Genomic DNA, 17,863 nt, shown 5'->3' with positions numbered 1-17,863 from the left:
AAGGTCACAAATTCACATTTTGCCTTGCAGAAACGTTATCATAAGTGAAAGGGGTATTAAAGAGGGATATTTCACCCGAGCATGGGAATGAGTGTTGTTTTTCATCGAATAAAGAAGTTAGCGATCGTGTCTGGGGTGTGCCTCAAATTTAGGAGGTAAATAGTTGGCTTTACACACCAACACTGTCATATTGAGCCTTAAACTGGACAATCTGAATCCAAGAAAAGTGAAATTACTGTTTTACAGTATTTTATTCATATCACACAATGAACACTTGCAACAAATAATCTAATATTTACAATATTTAGAGGTCATATCAAACCAGAACACATTTCACGGGGTGTCACCCATGTGTATTCTTGTGCGTGTTGTCCTAAGTATGCCTCGAGAGAATCTTTGGCCACACATCAATTATGAATCTGTTGAACCCATCCTGTATGATCAATTTAAGTCAGGTTGCACACTGAGTAGGCAAAAGGTGACGCCGGGGAGAACCAGAGTGTGTACTTGCGTGTGTCCTCAAATGCGCCTTCTGAGTGAATCTCTGTCCGCAAACTGAGCAAGCAAAAGGTCTCTCCCCGGTGTGCGTTCTCGTGTGCCTTATTAAACTTGACTTCCTATTGAACGTTTTGTCGCAAACTGAGCAGGCGAAAGGTCTCTCCCCGCTGTGCGTTCTCGTGTGCCTATTAAAATCGACCTTCCAGGTAAATATCTTATCGCAAACTGAGCAGGCGAAATGTTTCTCCCCGGTGTGCGTTATTGCGTGTCTTCCCAACTGTTCCTTGTAAGTGAATCTTTCGCCGCAGACCGAGCAGGCAAAGGGTTTCTCCCCGGTGTGTTTACTTGTGTGCGTGATTAAATTTGTCTTCCCGGTGAACCTTTTGCCGCAAAATGAACAGGCAAAGGGTTTCTCCCCAGTGTGGGATCTCATGTGTCTTTTCAGTGTTGACTTGCTGACGAACGTTTTGTCACACTGGGAACATTTGCTGCGTTTGTTGTTGGTGGGACGCGTCGCATCCCCTTTAGAGTGTTTATCGTCGTTGAAGTCGGAGGAGTGTGATGTTATGTCGTCGCTGTCTGATAGTGGAGCTAAAAGGCTTTGTGATTTTGAGCCTCCGCCGTGGTCTCGATCGCCTTCTGTTGTCATATGTTGGCTCGAGCTGCAGCCTGGAGGCTCCTCCCTGATGTTCTCTTCACTCTTCGATGGGACAAAAGTCGACGGCAAATTGGCGATATCGTCCCCTTCGTCTTTGATGCGCGGAGTATCCAGTTTAGGCTGCTTTACCCTGGCGCTCAACTCCGATCCTGAACTAACATTACAGACTGAACCCGTAAAAGGTTTCTTTCTCGAGTGTGTCCTTTTGTGCCTCATTAAATCAGACTTCATGGTGAATCTTTTGCCGCAAACTAAGCAGGCAAACGGTTTCTCCCCGGTGTGTGTTTTTGTGTGCTGTATCAAATCTATTTTCATTGAGAATCTTTTATTGCAATTCGCGCAAGCAAAAGGTTTCTCCCCGGTATGCGATCTTGAGTGCCTGATTAAATCTTTATTCCAAGTGTACTTTTTACCACAAACTGCACAGGCAAAAGGTTTGGCTCCGGTGTGCGTTTTCCTGTGTCGCGTTAAATCCGAATTCATTGTGAAACTTTTACCGCATAGCAAGCAGGAAAAAGGTCTCTCCCCAGTGTGCGTTCGTACGTGTCGTAACAAGCTTGTCTTTCTGGCGAATGTTTGGCCACAAACTGAGCAGGAAAAAGGTTCCTCCGCAACGTGCGTTTGTTTTTCTGCTTCCAACGTTCCCTCCTGAGGGATTGCTTTACCAGAAACCGAGAAAGCAGAAGACTCTTCCGTCGGGTGTATCCTTACGTGTTTTTCCAGGTGTCCCTTCCGTGTGAAGGTTTTATCGCAAACTGAGCAGGCGAAGGGTTTCTCCCCGGTGTGTATTCTTGTGTGTCTTCTTAAATTTCCTTTTAAAGAGAAGCCTTTACCGCAAAATGAGCAGGCAAAGGGTTTATCAGCGACAGACGTTAACGCTTCGGAATCAGATTGTGGCCCGACGGGGCTGCCGGCATTTGATTCTCCGCAGTGGTCTTCGTCACTGTGTTGATCGTCATCTTCAGTCTTCACATGGACGCCGGTCAATATCAACTTGATGATGTTGGCCTCCTCCAATCCTTGAATCTTGTCTCCCTCCTGGCTGATGCTGTGCTCCTCCTCTTCCTCTTTAATGGGAGGGGCCTCCTCCTCCTGCTCTTCTTCTTCTTTAATGTGTGAGCGGTCTGTCTCGTCCTGCTCCTCCCAGGAGTTCCACTTCCGCCGCTCAGGATAAACATCTGGTTTCCCGACGTCTGCAGGAAACAAGACTACAGAAACATTCAGTTTGGAAAAGTTAAGCTTTTCTCAGTCAAGTCATGTTATAATTTTTTTTTTTTTTTTTTTTCAGGCACGAAATATTTTAATATTTTTCTATTTCGTTAGTATAGCTCAGCGTTCCAAAGCAGTAGATCCAAATACAGCAGCTCCCCTGATTCTTCCTCGTGACCTTAAATAGTCCAAATGGCTTATATTTCCATAAACAAATTTAGGTTTTTTTTTTGTTTCGAAACTGCGGCGGCACAGTGGAGCAGCTGGTAAAGCGTTGGCCTCACAGTTCCGAGGACCAAGGGTTCGATCCCAGCCCCGCCTGTGTGGAGTTTGCATGTTCTCCCCCGTGACTCTGGTTTCCTCCCACATCCCAAAAACATGCAACATTAATTGGACACTCTAAATTGCCCGTAGGTGTGATTGTGAGTGCGACTGTTGTCTATGTGACCTCCGATTGTCTGGCAACCAGTTCAGGGTGTACCCGGGATAAGCTCCAGCACTTCCCGTGACCCTTGTGAGGATAAGCGGTAAAGACAATGGATGGAAAAAAGGAATTGTACTTATACTTTTGTGTTGGGGGGGGTGTCAGGAGTTATTTGGGATGGTTCCCATTTCTTTTGAACACATTACAGCCATTTTTAATATGACAAGACTGATTCTGATGACCAAACTTTAGGTGAGTTGAGGAACCGGATTCAATCCCAGCCCCGCCTGTGTGGAGTTTGCATGTTCTCCCCGTGCCAAAAACATGCAACGTTAATTGGACACTCTAAATTGCCCCTAGGTGTGATTGTGAGTGCGATTGGTTGTTTGTCTCTATGTGCCCTGCGATTGGATGGCGGCCAGTGCAGCGACCGCCCCGCCTCCTGCCCGTTCACAGCTGCGATAGGCTCCAGCACTCCCTGGGACCCTCGTGAGGATAAGCGGCTAAGAAAATGGATGGATGGACAATGAAACTGAGAGTCATTTTCAATAATATCTGTTCTGGAGCAATCAGTAAATAAGTCATCCCATTTATCATCCAAATCGATGCGCCCAGAAGTCCTGATGTCATATCAGAGACAGAACTAAATTCATCGCATTGGCAGTGTGGGAAAATTAATGTACTTTGTTATAAAGCAAAAATATTATGATTATTATTATTATTATTATTATCATTGTTGCTGTGTGGCAGAACCCTCTCCAACTCCACGTCGACAACTTTTGAGGAAATACAAGAAAAATCACACCTTGAGTTTCCAAACTTGGCCTTTCTTCTAGTTTGTGTAATCAATATCTTACGTTGCCATTCCGCATCGATCCATCCATCCATCCATCCATTTTCTTCGCCACTTATCCTCACGAGGGTCGCGGGGGAGTGCTGGAGCCTATCCCAGCTGTCGACGGGCAGGAGTACACCCTGAACTGGTCGCCAGCCAATCGCAGGGCACATGGAGACAAACAGCCTAACTCACGATCGCACCGAGGGGCAATTTAGAGTGTCCGATAAATGTTGCATGTTTTGGGGACGTGGGGGAAAACCGGAGTGCCCGGAGAAAACCGCACGCAGGCACGGGGAGAACATGCAAACTCCACACAGGCGGGGCCGGGATCAAACCCTGGTCCTCAGAACTCCGAGGCCAACGCTTTACCAGCTGACCCACGTGACCCCCGCATGAAGCCAATAGATTCTACCAAAACAAGCCGCTTCAAATTGTATAAAAGTTCACCGCTTTCACTCATTGTCTAAAGAAAACATCCATATTTTCCAATGCAAGTGACAATAACACCGCAGTCGCAGAATAGATCCGAGTTGAAATAAACAAATGCGCTCGGCCTGCGCCCCTGACGTCATCAGCCTGTCACATGATTTCAACCTGGACAACATCTGGGTGAAAATCAAATGTCAACGAAAAACTATTTCTTGTCATCTATCCATTCCTTCTGCAGACATCTTTTGCAAGACACATAAAACAATACGTGTGCGTGTGTGTACTACAACTTGGTGTGTCACCTGTCAATCACAGCCTAATCAAATCAAAAAGAAAAAGCCATGAAAGTGGTGAGCGTGCACAAACCTGCCCCGCGCAACGCGACTCGAGGCGTCTTGAAAACAGCGAGCAGCGGCTGGCGATGCGTCTCGTTCTCTTGCGTTTGCCAAAGTTCCTCCTCGTTCTCTTCTTTCACACTTTTTGCACACATTTTGGCTCATCAATCAGTTTGTTCTAATGATGGACAAATGTACGTGCATAAAGAAAAGTGATCGTGAACGCAAGCTTCCAGAGCGCGCAGTCCTGCTATCTTATTTATTGTTCATTGGAGGCGGGGGGGGGGGGGGAGCGAATACTTCCGCTCGACCAGGCAGTTGGGTATATTCTGCGTTGCTGCCACCTGCAGGCGAGGAGGTGTCACTACGCACCATAGTCCTGAGCTCTTTTTGCACCGGAAGCAGCTTGAAAGGGAAAGGATTAAATCACTGCATGAATAAATTTATTTATAAATAAAGTTATTCTGTAGACCCACCCATTTTTTTTACTTATCTACATCTACACAATACGTTAAAAAATGTAAGTGAAAATGTTTTCTGTTCTAAAATTCGTTTTTCCCTACAACATCATATATATGAAGAGTTTGTTTTCAAAATGAGACATCCGGTTTTTTCATTTTGAGAAAAGGGCTTGGTATTGAAGTGAAAACAATAAACTCAATTTATGTTTCTAACTATTGGGGGATGGAAAGAAATGCTAAAAAGTAACTCAACGCCATACTACAAAAAAATATTGGCTTTAATATTCACCGAGTTTTTTTGATGACAATTTACATTTTTTCTCCAAAATGAGACATATCCAAACATTCTATTCTTGGCAAAGTGAGACATATCCAAATTTCGACTTAAACCTTCAGGAGCAGCTGTATTTTTTTTTTTAAAATCAGTTGCTTTTGATAGGCACTCATGAAAACTATTTGCCTTTCAACATTTCAAGCATTTTAAAATAATATTTAAGACCACGACCACCACATTTAGAGAGTTAGGTATCAGAAATAAGGGTCAGTCACCAGTCACAATTTTCACAATTAGCTCACTAATGTCAGATGTTGAAAAAGGAGATGAAAAAAAATGGGAATTTCTTTTAAAAAGGTGTTTTTCAGTTATTTAGAAACTGTTTGTTTGTTCAGGATGAGGTCATGGAAAGGCTGAGTTTACATCATTGTAATTTTGTGTATCTGTATGCGATTCTCCAATCCGACATCTGCAGGCATTGTGTCACTCAGTTGATTAATTTTGTTTATAAGTTGATGTGAGATCATTAAGAAAGTAAACTGCTTCAAACCAGTCTACCAAGGTTAATATGGGTTGAGAGGGATACCAGCAGAAAAAAAATAGGTAGTCGATCTCATACACACATCTCCAAAATGAAATCAGTTTCAAACTCACAAATTCACTGTTTGAAATCTGACTCATTGAGTCTGCTTTCTTTTGATTTTATTTATAGCTGTCGCTGTCGGGGGAAAGAACACTGCAGAATAGGATAAAAGTCTGTAGTAATAATAACAGTATTCATAATGCTCATAGACAGAAATTGAGTCTACTCCAAGGGTGTTGAGTTCCTTTTAATGTCAACTTTTCTTAAGTCATAGCCAATAACTTTCCTTATAAAAAATGGCAAAAAAAAAAGATTGCATAGAATTATAAAAATTAATTCATTCATTAATGATCATTGGTGAAATATTTTGAACAACAAAATTACTATTCAAGCATTACACAATCATAGACAAAACAGTATGTTTATTACATTCAGATACAATGGTACTTGGATGAGAACTGAAGTATTAAATTGCAATAATTTCATAAAGAATTAAAATTAAATATTATCTCCGGTGTCTCATACATAAAATCAAACTCGGCATTAGCATCTCTCTCAAACGTGGGCGCAGCCATTTTGGATGATGAAGTGGAAGATACCGGAACTTCCCTCTAGACGAATTCTGATTGGATGCTGCTTGCTTCAGCAGCACACGCTGATTGAACAAAATTATGTCGCATTTTGCTCTAAATAAGATCTCGATATGTCACATTTTGAAATAAAACGCGATCTTCCTTGGCTGATATAGAACGATATGTCGCACTTGGAACAAAAATCTCTTATCCCGATAACTACCATTCGGAGCTGGATAAGTTTGGCGTGAGTTTTGTAAATCTGAAAAAAATGCCTATGTCGCGTTTTGAAAGCAAACTCTTCATATCCACCAAAACGTTTTAACTTAAATGTTGCATATTTTGGCTATAGAGCTCGTGCACGTGACGTCACCATTTTCACTGCACCATATTGCCGGTCAAACAGAGCTGCTCGACATTGTGGGAGATGTAGACGCTCTTCCGCGTTTGCGAGCAGTCAAAACAGTCACTATGTGGGATTTATTCCTGATTGAGAACCGATCCAGCAACAAAGTATTTGTATGCGTCCAGACTTTTCTACACTTTCAAACTCTGTGTAAATCGACGACTTAGTCACCAGATCCATGTGTAGATCCAGTTGTCCAAGACAAGCAGAAGCAAATTAAGGGTCCAATTTCTTATTGGCAAAAACATCAACTTTGGTATTAAATACGGGTCCTCGATGCCGAGTTTATCTAATTTTCCCCCATGTACCGTCATTTATTTTGACCTTTTAAATGTCTGACAATATCGGACAAGACTCTGGCCGTCGTGCTACAAGACATATTTCCGTGTCGTCTCCAACCGACTTAGCATTGAGCAATGCTTAGTTTGACCAGAAATGGAGAGATTTAAAAAAAAAAAAAAAAAAAAAAAAAAAGTCATGATTTTATGACATAGGTGCACAAGATCTATTCAGACCTCCATAGTGTAACTCTAAAATGGACAAAGTAAATAAAAAAGCCATTTTGACATACTTCTGTTTGACCCAGTTTTGCATGCACTTTGTCCATATGTGGCAAAACCCACCCCTTTCCTCTGATTGGTTGCCTTTGTGCAGACAGACACCAGAGTGCTCAATAAGACTTCCTAAACAAGAAAAGTTGGGGGGGGGGGGGAAGAAAAGAAAAAAAAAATAAAATTTACCCCATTTTAGTAAGCGGAACTCGCAAACTGATGAGAACAATGCCATGCAATCAGAGTTTTGGGGAATGAAAACAAACAAACTCTCATTCAATTGTAACCAATTTATTAGTCATTGCCATGGAGAAGTACCTGGAATTAAAAAAAAAAGTTAATATACACCTTTCAACAAATTGAAAAAAAAAAATGTTCACTAGAGGGTCACGTTACCGGCTCACACACACACACGGGAGGGTCCTACCACGGATACCAAGTGTGACACTTGCGACCGCGCTTGCAACACCTTTCAAAGCAAGGGCAAGGCCGATGATAGGGAACGCAGTACGGTCGAGGGCAGTGAGGATGTACCGGGCAATGGGGAACTCGGTGGCAATCGGGACAGGGATGGCAAGCGGTTTGCTTCGACTGGAACGACCGGCCGCCAGAAACGGGAGCGCCACCTTCCTGAGACAAACTTTCACCGCGACGGCCGTGCGGGTCGGCGACGGCCGGGACCTGCTCGCCGACTTCGTTCTCGAGGAACCGCTCCGAGTTAGACTCGAGTTGCGTGTACAGCTGTGGGTCCCAACTTCCTGCCAGGCTTCTGGGGGAGCTCCCAGGCATCCCAAAAGGAGGCGCAACGTGTCCAGAGCGATGTCCTGACGAAAAAGGACATCACATAAAGAGTCAACAAATTTTATGGGTGCAGATTCACAAGTACTTACCATCTGAATTGTGCCCAAAGGCTAACAGCCAGAACACAAACATCCTAAACACAGAAACAAATAGAACTTAAAAATCAGTAAAAGAACAAAAACGTGACCAAAATAAACTTTTTTTTTTTTTTCAGCAAAATTACCTCACACACAAGTCACAAGCCATTGTTAACGTGCTCACTGGGTCCCGCGTCGCAATCCAACTCCGGCTTGTCCTTGTGTGCTGCTGCAGCGGTCGGCACGCTGGGTCTATTTAGGCGCCGTCACCAGCGCCAATCAGAACCCGGCGCCTCGTTCGTCATTGCGTTCAGGTGCGCCAGAGAAAGTCTTCAATCAGGACTCGTTTAGTCGCCCCGAAAAGCAGCAGGACGAGGCGCTTTCTTTGAGCTTGACCGTCGAGAAAAAACTGCTTCAAAGTCACGGCGTATTTGTCAAGCCTCGTGAGGATAAGCGGCTAAGAAAGTGGATTTTAGCAAGGTGCGTGCAGGAAAAACACAAATGAGAGCAATACGATTCCCCTAATCAAAATAAATGACTAAGGCCACGAAGGTATCAAGCATACAAAGACATACCAGTTGCATAATTAATATTAGTTCATGCATGGAAGATTGTATGTGCTTTTGGAATTATTAATAACAATGTATCCATATCTTTGTCTCTTCTCTGACTTCTGGAAATTCAAACACATTTGAAAAATTTTTTTGTATCCACCATTTGCAGCTCAAATGATGAAAATTGGGGGAGGGGACGGCACGGTTAATCAGCTGGAAAGCGTTGGCCTCACAGTTCTGAGGTCGCGGGTTCGATCCCAGCCTCCACCTGTGTGGAGTTTGCATGTTCTCCCCGTCCGTGCCTGCGTGGGTTTTCTCCGGGCACTCCGGTTTCCTCCCACATCCCAAAAAAAAACATGCAACATTCATTGGACGCTCTAAATTGCCCCTAGGTGTGATTGTGACTGCGGCTGTTGTTTGTCTCCATGTGCCCTCCGATTGGCTGGCGACCAGTTCAGGGTGTTCCCCGCCTCTTGCCCGTTGACAGCTGGGATAGACTCCAGCACTTCCCGCGGCCCTGGTGAGGATAAGCGGCAAAGAGAATGGATGGATGGATAAATCACGACAAAACTGAGATAATTGTTTTTGGCATTAAAGAAAAGAGAATTGGTGTTAGTAAACAACCCGGACTCTCTATCTTTAAAAACCAAAGACCAAGTCCGAAACCTTGGTGTTCTGATTGATTTCGACCAGACTTTCAACAATCACATCAAATCAACCACAGAAACTGACTTCTAACGTCTGAAGAACATATCTGGAGTGAAGTCTTGTATGTGTTAAGCAGACCAGGAAAAGCTCATCCATGCTTTTATCTCAAGTAGACTTGACTATTGTAATGGTCTTCTGACTGGACTCACACACACACACACATTTACAAAAAAAAGTATTAAACAGCTGCAGCTCATTCAAAATGCTGCAGTTCATGTTTTGACCAAAATAAAGGGGTCAGAGGATATAACTCCAATCCTAAAGTCCTTGCACTGGCTTCCAGTCTGCTTTAGAGTACATTTTAAAGTTCTGCTATTGGTCTATAAAACACTAAAATGAAAAGAAATGCTTAGGGAATACAAACCCAGGAGAGCGCTGACATCGACTGACTCTGGTCAAACAGTGGAGCGCAGAGTCCAGAGCAAACATGAGAAAGCAGCATTTTGCTATTACGCTTTCTTAAAAAATTGAATAAATTGCCAACACAGGTGAGGTCAGCCCCAAGTGGGAATGTTTCTAAATCCACATTGAAAAGTCTTGCTTTTTAGAATATATCCACTTTTTGATCATATTACTTGCACTGTATGCAGTTTGAATTTCCTTCTGTAGTTATTTTTGTTTTTATGCCATTTTAAGTGTTTCATCTCTTTCTTTTCAAAGGACTTTAATCATGTAAAGCACATTGAGTGACCTCATGTATGAAATGTGCTGTACAAATAAATTTGCTTTGCTTTAAAAGCTTTTATTTCTAGTCACAAAGGCAGCAAACACGCACACTGGAGCCCAACACCCTGCTCCTCTAAAATGAATACGAGGCTAAACATTTATTTCATTCAGGACTAAAGTAAGCAAGAAAAAGTGTTGAAAAAAAATAATTGGTGCAGCTGGTAAAGCGTTGGCCTCACAGTTCTGAGGACCAAGGTTTGGATCCCAGACCTGCCTTTGTGGGTTTTCTCTGGATACTCCGGTTTCCTCCCACATCCATAAAAACATGCAACATTAATTGGACATTCTAAATTGCCCCTAGGTGTGATTGTGAGGGCGACTGTTGTCTACGTGACCTCCGATTGTCTGTCAACCAGTTCAGGGTGTCGAACTCATTTTTTTGCTGCAGGCCACTTTGTAGTTTCGGTTTCCCCTCAGAGGGCAGTTTTGATTGTTAAACAACCGAAATTTTTTTTAATCACCTCATTATATTTACAAGCTTGTTTTGGAATAAAGAACTCATGTTAAATGGGCTTTTTGACTATTGTTCTTGTTTGGCAACCCCAAAATGCTTGCAATATCTCCAAGTTGTCATTTATGACACGGCAATTTGATATGTTAAACAAAAACACGATTTGCTTTCGTGGGCCACATAAAACCCATATGGCGGGCCAAATCTGGCCCCCCACACCTCGAGTTTGACACCTGTGATTTAAAAAGGGAACAATCCAGCGAGCAAATAAAGACCAACCGATTGAATTTCATGACATTTATTAAATAGTCGCTGCATAGGGAAGCACCCAATCAATGGCAGATAACCTGGAGGCAAGAAAGGTCACACGAGTTAGCAGATGTTTCAAAATAAAAGTTCAACATCATGCAGTTCAGCTTACCTGCTCAGACACGGAGGTTCCTACCAAGGATACCAAGGGCGACACACACGAGACGGCTTGCAGCAAGACGGCCGGCAAGGGCAAGGGCGATAGCCGCGTTTGCAGTGCGGCGGAGGGCAATGGCCGGGCAGCGGGCAAGAAACGTGCTCGGGGCAATGAGGACAGACGGGGCAGACGCTTTTTACTGGGGAGAACGACCGAGCCCCGGCCCCGACAACCGGACCTCCCTGGGGTGAACTTTCGCCGTACTGTCCAGACGCGGGCGCGGCAGCAAAAAACTGCGAGTGGGACTCACGTGGTCTGTATTGCTGTGGATCCCATCGAGTTGATTGACTTCGAGGGGCTGCAAAACTACGATGGTGAGAACCACCCCCTAAAAAAAATAAAAGGCAGAAATGAGTTTTGCAGTAGTTTTGCTGGTGCAGAATAAATTTAAATTACCATTTGCATGGAGACCGAAGCCAATCAGCAAGAGAACAAGCACCCTGAAAGACAATTTTACAAAGTTATTAGTAAATAAATGCACAGCAGCACAACCCAGACAAAAGCCACCATTACCTCACACACAAGTCACAGAGCATCGCCATGGTGATCGCCGAGTCCTGCAGCGCTTGCTTGGCTTTCGCAACTTCAGCTTGATCCTGCGGCCCGGCGCTGCGCGTAGTGAGCGACAACACGTCGGCTCTATTTAAGCGGTCCCCCCCTTGCGCCAATCGGCAGCTGCTGTTCATTTGCGCTCAGGTGTGCGGGAGGGCGTGGCCATTCAAAAGCAAGACAACATGGCCGCTCAAAATACAAATCTAAACAACAAACAGTCGACTGTTGTTATTTGGGAGCTTTCCTAACCGTGAATAGTAAAAAAAATCTGTTAATAATTGACACCTATTATTACTTTTTAGCTGTAGAATGCATCAAATAAGCATTAAAATACAGTTTCCTAGAAAAAAAAATGGGGGTTGCTTCCTGCTGGAGCGAGTTAATGCCATTTGAATTCATTTCAATACACAATATTTATTTGAGGAGTCACTGATGGGGTAGCGGTACACACGCCTGCCTTTGGTGCGGGCAGCGTGGGATCGATTCCCGCTCAGTGATGGTGTCGGTATCTGCCCTGCGACCGGCCGGCGAGCTTTTCAGGGTGTAGTCCGCCTTTCGACCAAAGCTAGTTGGGATAGGCTCAGGCAACCCTTGTGAGGATAAGCGGCTTGGATAATGACATGACATATTTATTTGAAGAGGCGCCACGGTGGGTCAGCTGGTAAAGCGTTGGCCTCACAGTTCTGAGGTCCCGGGTTCGATCACGGCCCCGCCTGTGTGGAGTTTGCATGTTGTCCCCGTGCCTGTGTGGGTTTTCCCCGGGCACTCTGGTTTCCTCCCACATCCCAAAAACATGCAACATTAATTGGACACTAAATTGCCCATAGGTGCAATTGTGAGCGCGGGTATTTGTCCCGATGTGCCTTGCGATTGGCTGGCGACCAGTTCAGGGTGTACCACGCCTCCTGCCCGTTGACAGCCGGGATAGGCTCCAGCACTCCATGCGACCCTCGTGCGGATAAGCGGCAAAGAAAACGGATGGATGGATAGGAAGCACCCAATCAATGGCTGATAAACTGGAGGCAAGAAAGGTCGCACAAGTTAACGGATGGCAGGTTGTTCCTGCAGTTCCTAGAAATGTCTGTAGAGGGCAGTGACGTCCCACCAGGTTGAAGCAGGTGCCCGCTGTTGCGGAGGTCCAATGGCGGCGGCGGCGGAGGCGCTGCTGGGCGACCCGAGCAGAGCCGAGCGTTGAGTTGAATGAGTTCTCGCCACAGTTGAAGTGAGGCAGCCGTCAGCGGGGGACTCAACCCGCGGCGCCTCGCGGGGGAAAACGCAGCAGGAGCAGACACTGTCACGCGCAGCCGCCACGCGTATGCTAGCGTCACGGCTAGCCGTGCCATGTCATGACGCCGCCGGAGGTTGCCTCCACATCTGTCCGCTCTCACCGCGAGACGCGCCCTCTTTTCTCGCCCTACCGGTGCGTGACCGAAACCTCTTTTCGCCGGAGGTGCTCGGCTCCATTCGCGTCGTCATAGAAAGCAAAACCCGCGGATACGTTTGTGCCCCCCCCCCCCCCCCCCCGGAACCGGGATGGCCGAGAGAACCTCTGCCGGACTGCTGACCGTGACGCTGGAGCCCACGCCGGCCGTCGCCATGACCTTGCCGGCGGAGGTCCGGGCCAAGTTGGCCGAGCTGGAGTTGGAGCTCTCGGAAGGTAACTCAGAACGCCGTCAAGCCGTTCTCCCCTTTTGAAAATATCACTTTGCAAAGGCGGGACGCGTTTATTGCCAGTGACACGTTATAGAGAAAATATTTGACTTTATGAAAAGCTCAGTACTAAACAAAAATGTCTTGGAATAAAAACATTTATCGTGGGTGTCACTCAACGTCGCTGGCATAGATTGATGAACAAAGATAGCTCCGCACTTTGGCACTCAGCAATGTTTCCCAAGCTTTAATGTCACAAATTTTACTTCATAAAAAGCTCACAGCACATCATAACAACGCAAATGTCAGGAAGTATAAAGGACCGCTTGTACTTAAAATAATGATGGTTAAGAGCATTTCATTCATTTTTGTGGCTGGCTTCGTTAGACGAACAATGATACATTTGTTACGTAATAACTTGAAATTAAATTGATCATTTCCCAGAGCACATCTGATGAGCTGTCATATTGCAGTGAATACACAATTCTCAAAGCTGTTGTTCATTTCTTGACATTTTGACACACTCAAGTCCTATGTTGACCAGATTTTCCAATATTTAAGCCAAGAGCCCTTTGTTATTATTATTATTATGTTATACAAAGATATAAAGGTATACACTATACCAAAATATTACAGAATAGAAATATGGTGGTTTGGGGAAGAAAACTGTTAAGCCAACCTCCCCATGTGTCGGACATCCCCGGTCGTAAGATTTTTGTCAACATATTTCAGTGGGGCGTTTGGACCGACACACCCGTCCGTGTGTGCTGCAGCTGTGTGCTTGTTTTGGGGGTGGGTAGGGGGGGGGGCACACCCGCCCGGGCACGACTGTCCACGTGGGTCTTAACTAAGACAGATGTCGGCTGACTTCAAGACAACAAACACAAAGGTTGGCTTAGTCTTTGTACCGTCACAAAGGTTTTGAAATTATTGCTTTGTGCAATTATTATTATTTTTTTTTTTTAAAGGCAGGGTCTTATCATCGGACTCGCACACTAACTTCAAGGGCGGGGGGGGGGGGGGGGGGTCTCGGTTTATGACAGCGTTCTGTGGCCACAATTTGAACCCCCAGAACTGTTAAGGCAGACGTACTAACCACTTGTTCACCAGACTGAGACGTACAACCATTAAACATTCCAAGATGAAAAACCCAACATGCATGTTTTAGGAGAAGTGGGAGGAAGCAGCAGCGGCCAAAGCTGAGATTCGAACCCCACAACACAGAACCGTAAGGCAGACATCCTGAACCGCACATTCACCGAGCTCCCCAGCCATGAATAACGCAATCAAAAGTAATACACTGTTATGACAGTAACTGGGCGTGTCTTTTCATGCCATGTGGCGAAGTACCAATGTAACCGTAAAACCGACGTTGGACCGAGGACCCCATTATGTTATGTTATTCTGGAGCAAAAAAAATGCTATATGACACACTTTTATTCACATTTGGTCAGATTTTTTCAAAGAATAGCCACTGTGATATTTGTGTTTTTTTTTTTCTTTTTTTTTCTTTTTTTTTTTTTTTTTTTTTTTCAGAATCATAGCTGTCACAAGTGTAAAAAGAAGCTCAATACCGAATGGAACCTAAAAGTTCAAATATCTATTCTGGGATGATGGGCAACCTACATTTTGTTTTTTCCCAAAAAGAAAAACATCATCAGTCTGCTGTGGTTATAAACATTCCCATAAAAAATTGCAGAAAAACATCCTCTTACAGCACCAATTAATTTGAATTAATTTTCATTTTAATGTGTGTATGTGGCACATAGACAAAAACACAAATATTCCCTCAGCCATTGCCCCTCCACCATGCCAATATCTTGTTTGCGCAATCAGAATCAAGTAAGTGACTCTTAGCTAATCTGTGCATCGGGCAAAACTTAAAGCTCAAGTGACGTCTCGAAAAACATTCTAAAATAGATATTGTAATGAAAAATACATATGAAATTATTCACTTCAATATCTGTACGAAAAAATAATATAAGCCGAGTGCGTGTCACCACTCGACATCCAAGTGGTAGCCATGTTGCTTGCAACGCCATCAGCAGACGTGACACCGGGACATTCGCCGTTGGAAATACGTAGTGGCGCCTGCTATGGGAGAGGAACAACAGAAATTTTCGGATGTTTTTCCGACGCCCCTTCTGACACAGAAGCACTTTTCGAAGAAGAGAACATCTCACAATCGAGTGAAGCGACTGGGCAATAATACCCTCTCATTTCTCATTTATTTAGATGATATGCGGATCACTTCTAACACTCCCCAACGGTATGTATGACAGTATGTCGCTGCGATCAGCCACCCCAACTCAGTACCGCCAAGAGCCACCCGGGCCTAAGCCGTCACCGGCGGACACGGCGGGCTGAAGCTGTGACCGGCGGGCACATCGTGACTTACGTACGCAGATCTTTTGTTATGTTCTGAGAGGATTACGCCCCCCCCAACTATTCTTTTTTTTTTTTTTTTTTTTTTTTTTAGTAGCTGTATACACACCTACCTGCTATTTGGAACCCACTAAGTTCTCGTCCTTTGCACCCGTGCAATCCATTTTTCACGACGAACCGGTTCTTTTGGAAAAGTATGAAGAGCGAATCTATCCTCCCGAGTGTTCGAGTAATATCCACCAATACAACGAGCCGGCATTTTGGCTAACACGGAGGAACAAAGAGCTAACTTCCCACAGGTAAAAACTAATAGAAACAAACGAGTTCGCTTGAGTGCGGCACTGCCCCGTACGTCACTTCCTGCTGCTTCTCCAAAACAAATTCTTCGAGAGGATTTTCACGGCGGGAGTTACAATATGCCATAAACGTCAAAATCATGTGAAAAAATGGATGGGTCCATTCCGACTGCCATTTTTTCATGAATAAGATACTAAAAATCATGCATTTCATGACAGTGGACCTTTAAGTTCAGTGTATTTACATATAAAACTGTGAATTGTTTTGAAACATTTGAAATTTTCAAAGTTGATTTTACTTTGCCGTGCAATACAATAATGTACTCATTATATGAACAAAGTTTTTCTTTAGATTTCTTTTGTTGTTAATTAAAAACAGACTAAAAACCATGCTTTTGTTGTCAGTGGCCAGTCCCCTTTGACTGTCAGGAGTATAAAAGCAACATATTGACATTATTAACCCTTATACACGAGTGTAAGAAATCAGTTAACCTTTCATAAAATGTAAACCGTCAAATCGAAACCACAAACTAGAAGGGCTGACTAAAGGAACAGATGAGCGTCTTAGCACATTTATACCGGTCCAGTTTCCTCTTTCTACTCTGCATGACACATCCTGCCTCACTCGAGCTCCGACAGCAAAAGCACTTCCGTCGCTTTTCTCCCCCATTCTCCTTTCCCCGCGGCCTCCGCGCAGAATGCACGGCGCTCGTGTTGGAAAGCCGCACGTTGATTTCCCTTCTTTGACAGCGACGTTTGACGTGTAATATGGCATCTCTGCGTAGCACGCTTGAGTCTGTGCGGCTCACCTTTTGTGATAGTGCAGTGACGCTGTATTATTCATGTGCCGGAATGAATGTGCCTCAAATGTTTTCCTGTGCAGTCTCGCAGCAGACGCAGCCGCAGCGGCGGGGCCGAAACGATCCGGCGGTTTAGCTTGATAATATTTCAGCATCAGTAGTGGAGACCTGCTGATGTGTGAAATAAATAGTTAATGCTCGTGACATGAGCAGCTAGGGTGCCTCTGCTGTTTTGTCCACCATGAAGTAAGCAGAGCTGCATTTATCTTTGGATGAACAGGCGTTAGCTTATGTTAGTTTATGCTCATCGGCACGTATTCTGTTGCTTGGTGAGGTTGTTGAAGCGGTGACACGTGGTTTTTGATGATGTGGCTGTCCCACGCGCACGCTTTGTAGCGTTTGATGTGGTGGCGTCCACAAGCTTTTCAGGTGGTCACGGTTTTCCCCACAGTGTGGGCTCTGCTTCCACACTTGGCTCAGGCTTTATCCCGTCATCACAGTAGCAAAAAACGGACTCACCATTGCCTTAGCGGTATATGTTTTGGAGTATATACCCTAATTCCCGGCCTACAGAGCGCCCCTGGATACAAACCTCACCGAGTGCATTTGTAAAGGAAATACCATTTGGCACATAAACGCCGCAGCTGTGTAAAAGCCGCAAGTGCCCACATTGAAACACGCGATATTTACAAAGAAAGACTGTACACAGAAAGTTTTAACGCTAGCGTCGCGCTAGTGCCAAACATGGTGCTAACGCGAGCGCTGCGCTAACGCTAGTGCTAAAGCTAGCGCTAACGCTAGCGCCACGCTAACATGGCCGGTTAAAATAAAACTTAATGGTAAATATCACTGAGGCACGCCCGTAACACAGCAGCAACACGCTAGGACACCGCTAACAGGGCTGGTAAAAGTCACTTCCTCGGCACATATATTCCACCGGTCTCATTCTTACCTTTTTCCGCTCGAGTGCCCCCTTGCGCCCATTAGGAAAAAAAAATGCACAAATTAGCCGCATCACCGCGTAAACCGCAGGGTTGAAAGCGTGTGAAAAAAGTCGCGGCTTGTAGGCCGGAAATTACGGTAGTTGCTTACCCACTTGAAGGGACTATATTCATCCATTCCTCCATCCGTTTTCTGAGCAGCTTATCCTCAACAAGGA

At 44.7% G+C, this 17,863-nt stretch overlaps 2 protein-coding genes and 2 long non-coding RNA genes across 5 annotated transcripts in view; 1 reads left to right on the top strand and 3 right to left on the bottom strand.

Moving 5' to 3' along the window:
- Positions 1–130: 130 nt before the first annotated feature.
- LOC133512588 (zinc finger protein 271-like) lies at positions 131–4,660 on the bottom strand. The gene is made up of 2 exons (XM_061842360.1): positions 4,423–4,660; positions 131–2,364 (listed from the first exon to the last, which is right to left on the bottom strand). The coding sequence occupies exons 1-2, from the start codon at positions 4,544–4,546 to the stop codon at positions 452–454; spliced, it is 2,037 nt and encodes a 678-aa protein (XP_061698344.1). The 5' UTR covers positions 4,547–4,660; the 3' UTR covers positions 131–451.
- A 2,853-nt stretch (positions 4,661–7,513) lies between these two features.
- Positions 7,514–9,757, bottom strand: LOC133512257 (uncharacterized). The gene is made up of 5 exons (XR_009798148.1): positions 9,743–9,757; positions 8,263–9,187; positions 8,129–8,172; positions 7,635–8,062; positions 7,514–7,556 (listed from the first exon to the last, which is right to left on the bottom strand). It is a non-coding gene; the product is annotated as an uncharacterized LOC133512257 (long non-coding RNA).
- Positions 9,758–10,837: 1,080 nt separating this feature from the next.
- LOC133511865 (uncharacterized) lies at positions 10,838–12,693 on the bottom strand. Its single transcript, XR_009798050.1, has 5 exons — positions 12,679–12,693; positions 11,535–12,589; positions 11,418–11,461; positions 10,977–11,349; positions 10,838–10,902 (listed from the first exon to the last, which is right to left on the bottom strand). It is a non-coding gene; the product is annotated as an uncharacterized LOC133511865 (long non-coding RNA).
- A 148-nt stretch (positions 12,694–12,841) lies between these two features.
- dip2a (disco-interacting protein 2 homolog A) overlaps positions 12,842–17,863 on the top strand; it is a 98,287-nt gene continuing 93,265 nt past the window's right edge. For both annotated transcript variants that reach the window (XM_061840877.1, XM_061840874.1), the window contains exon 1: positions 12,842–13,230. In XM_061840877.1, the coding sequence (XP_061696861.1) occupies positions 13,107–13,230 (124 nt within the window). In that variant the 5' untranslated portion in view covers positions 12,842–13,106. The remainder of the gene's footprint in view (positions 13,231–17,863) is intronic.

The sequence above is a fragment of the Syngnathoides biaculeatus genome, chromosome 14, assembly GCF_019802595.1.
Source record: "Syngnathoides biaculeatus isolate LvHL_M chromosome 14, ASM1980259v1, whole genome shotgun sequence".
Lineage (NCBI taxonomy): Eukaryota > Metazoa > Chordata > Actinopteri > Syngnathiformes > Syngnathidae > Syngnathoides > Syngnathoides biaculeatus.
The sequence above is the reverse complement of the archived record's forward strand: the minus strand, read 5'-3'. Positions and strand labels throughout refer to the sequence as shown.

What these genes read in the sequence shown, in the direction of transcription:
- LOC133512588 (XM_061842360.1), bottom strand. Translation starts at nt 4,546, where the DNA reads ATGTGTGCAAAAAGTGTGAAAGAAGAGAACGAGGAGGAACTTTGGCAA. An exon ending in AGTCGCGTTGCGCGGGGCAG is followed by an intron (nt 2,365 to 4,422) that starts GTTTGTGCACGC and finishes ATGTTTCTGTAG; the next exon opens with TCTTGTTTCCTGCAGACGTC.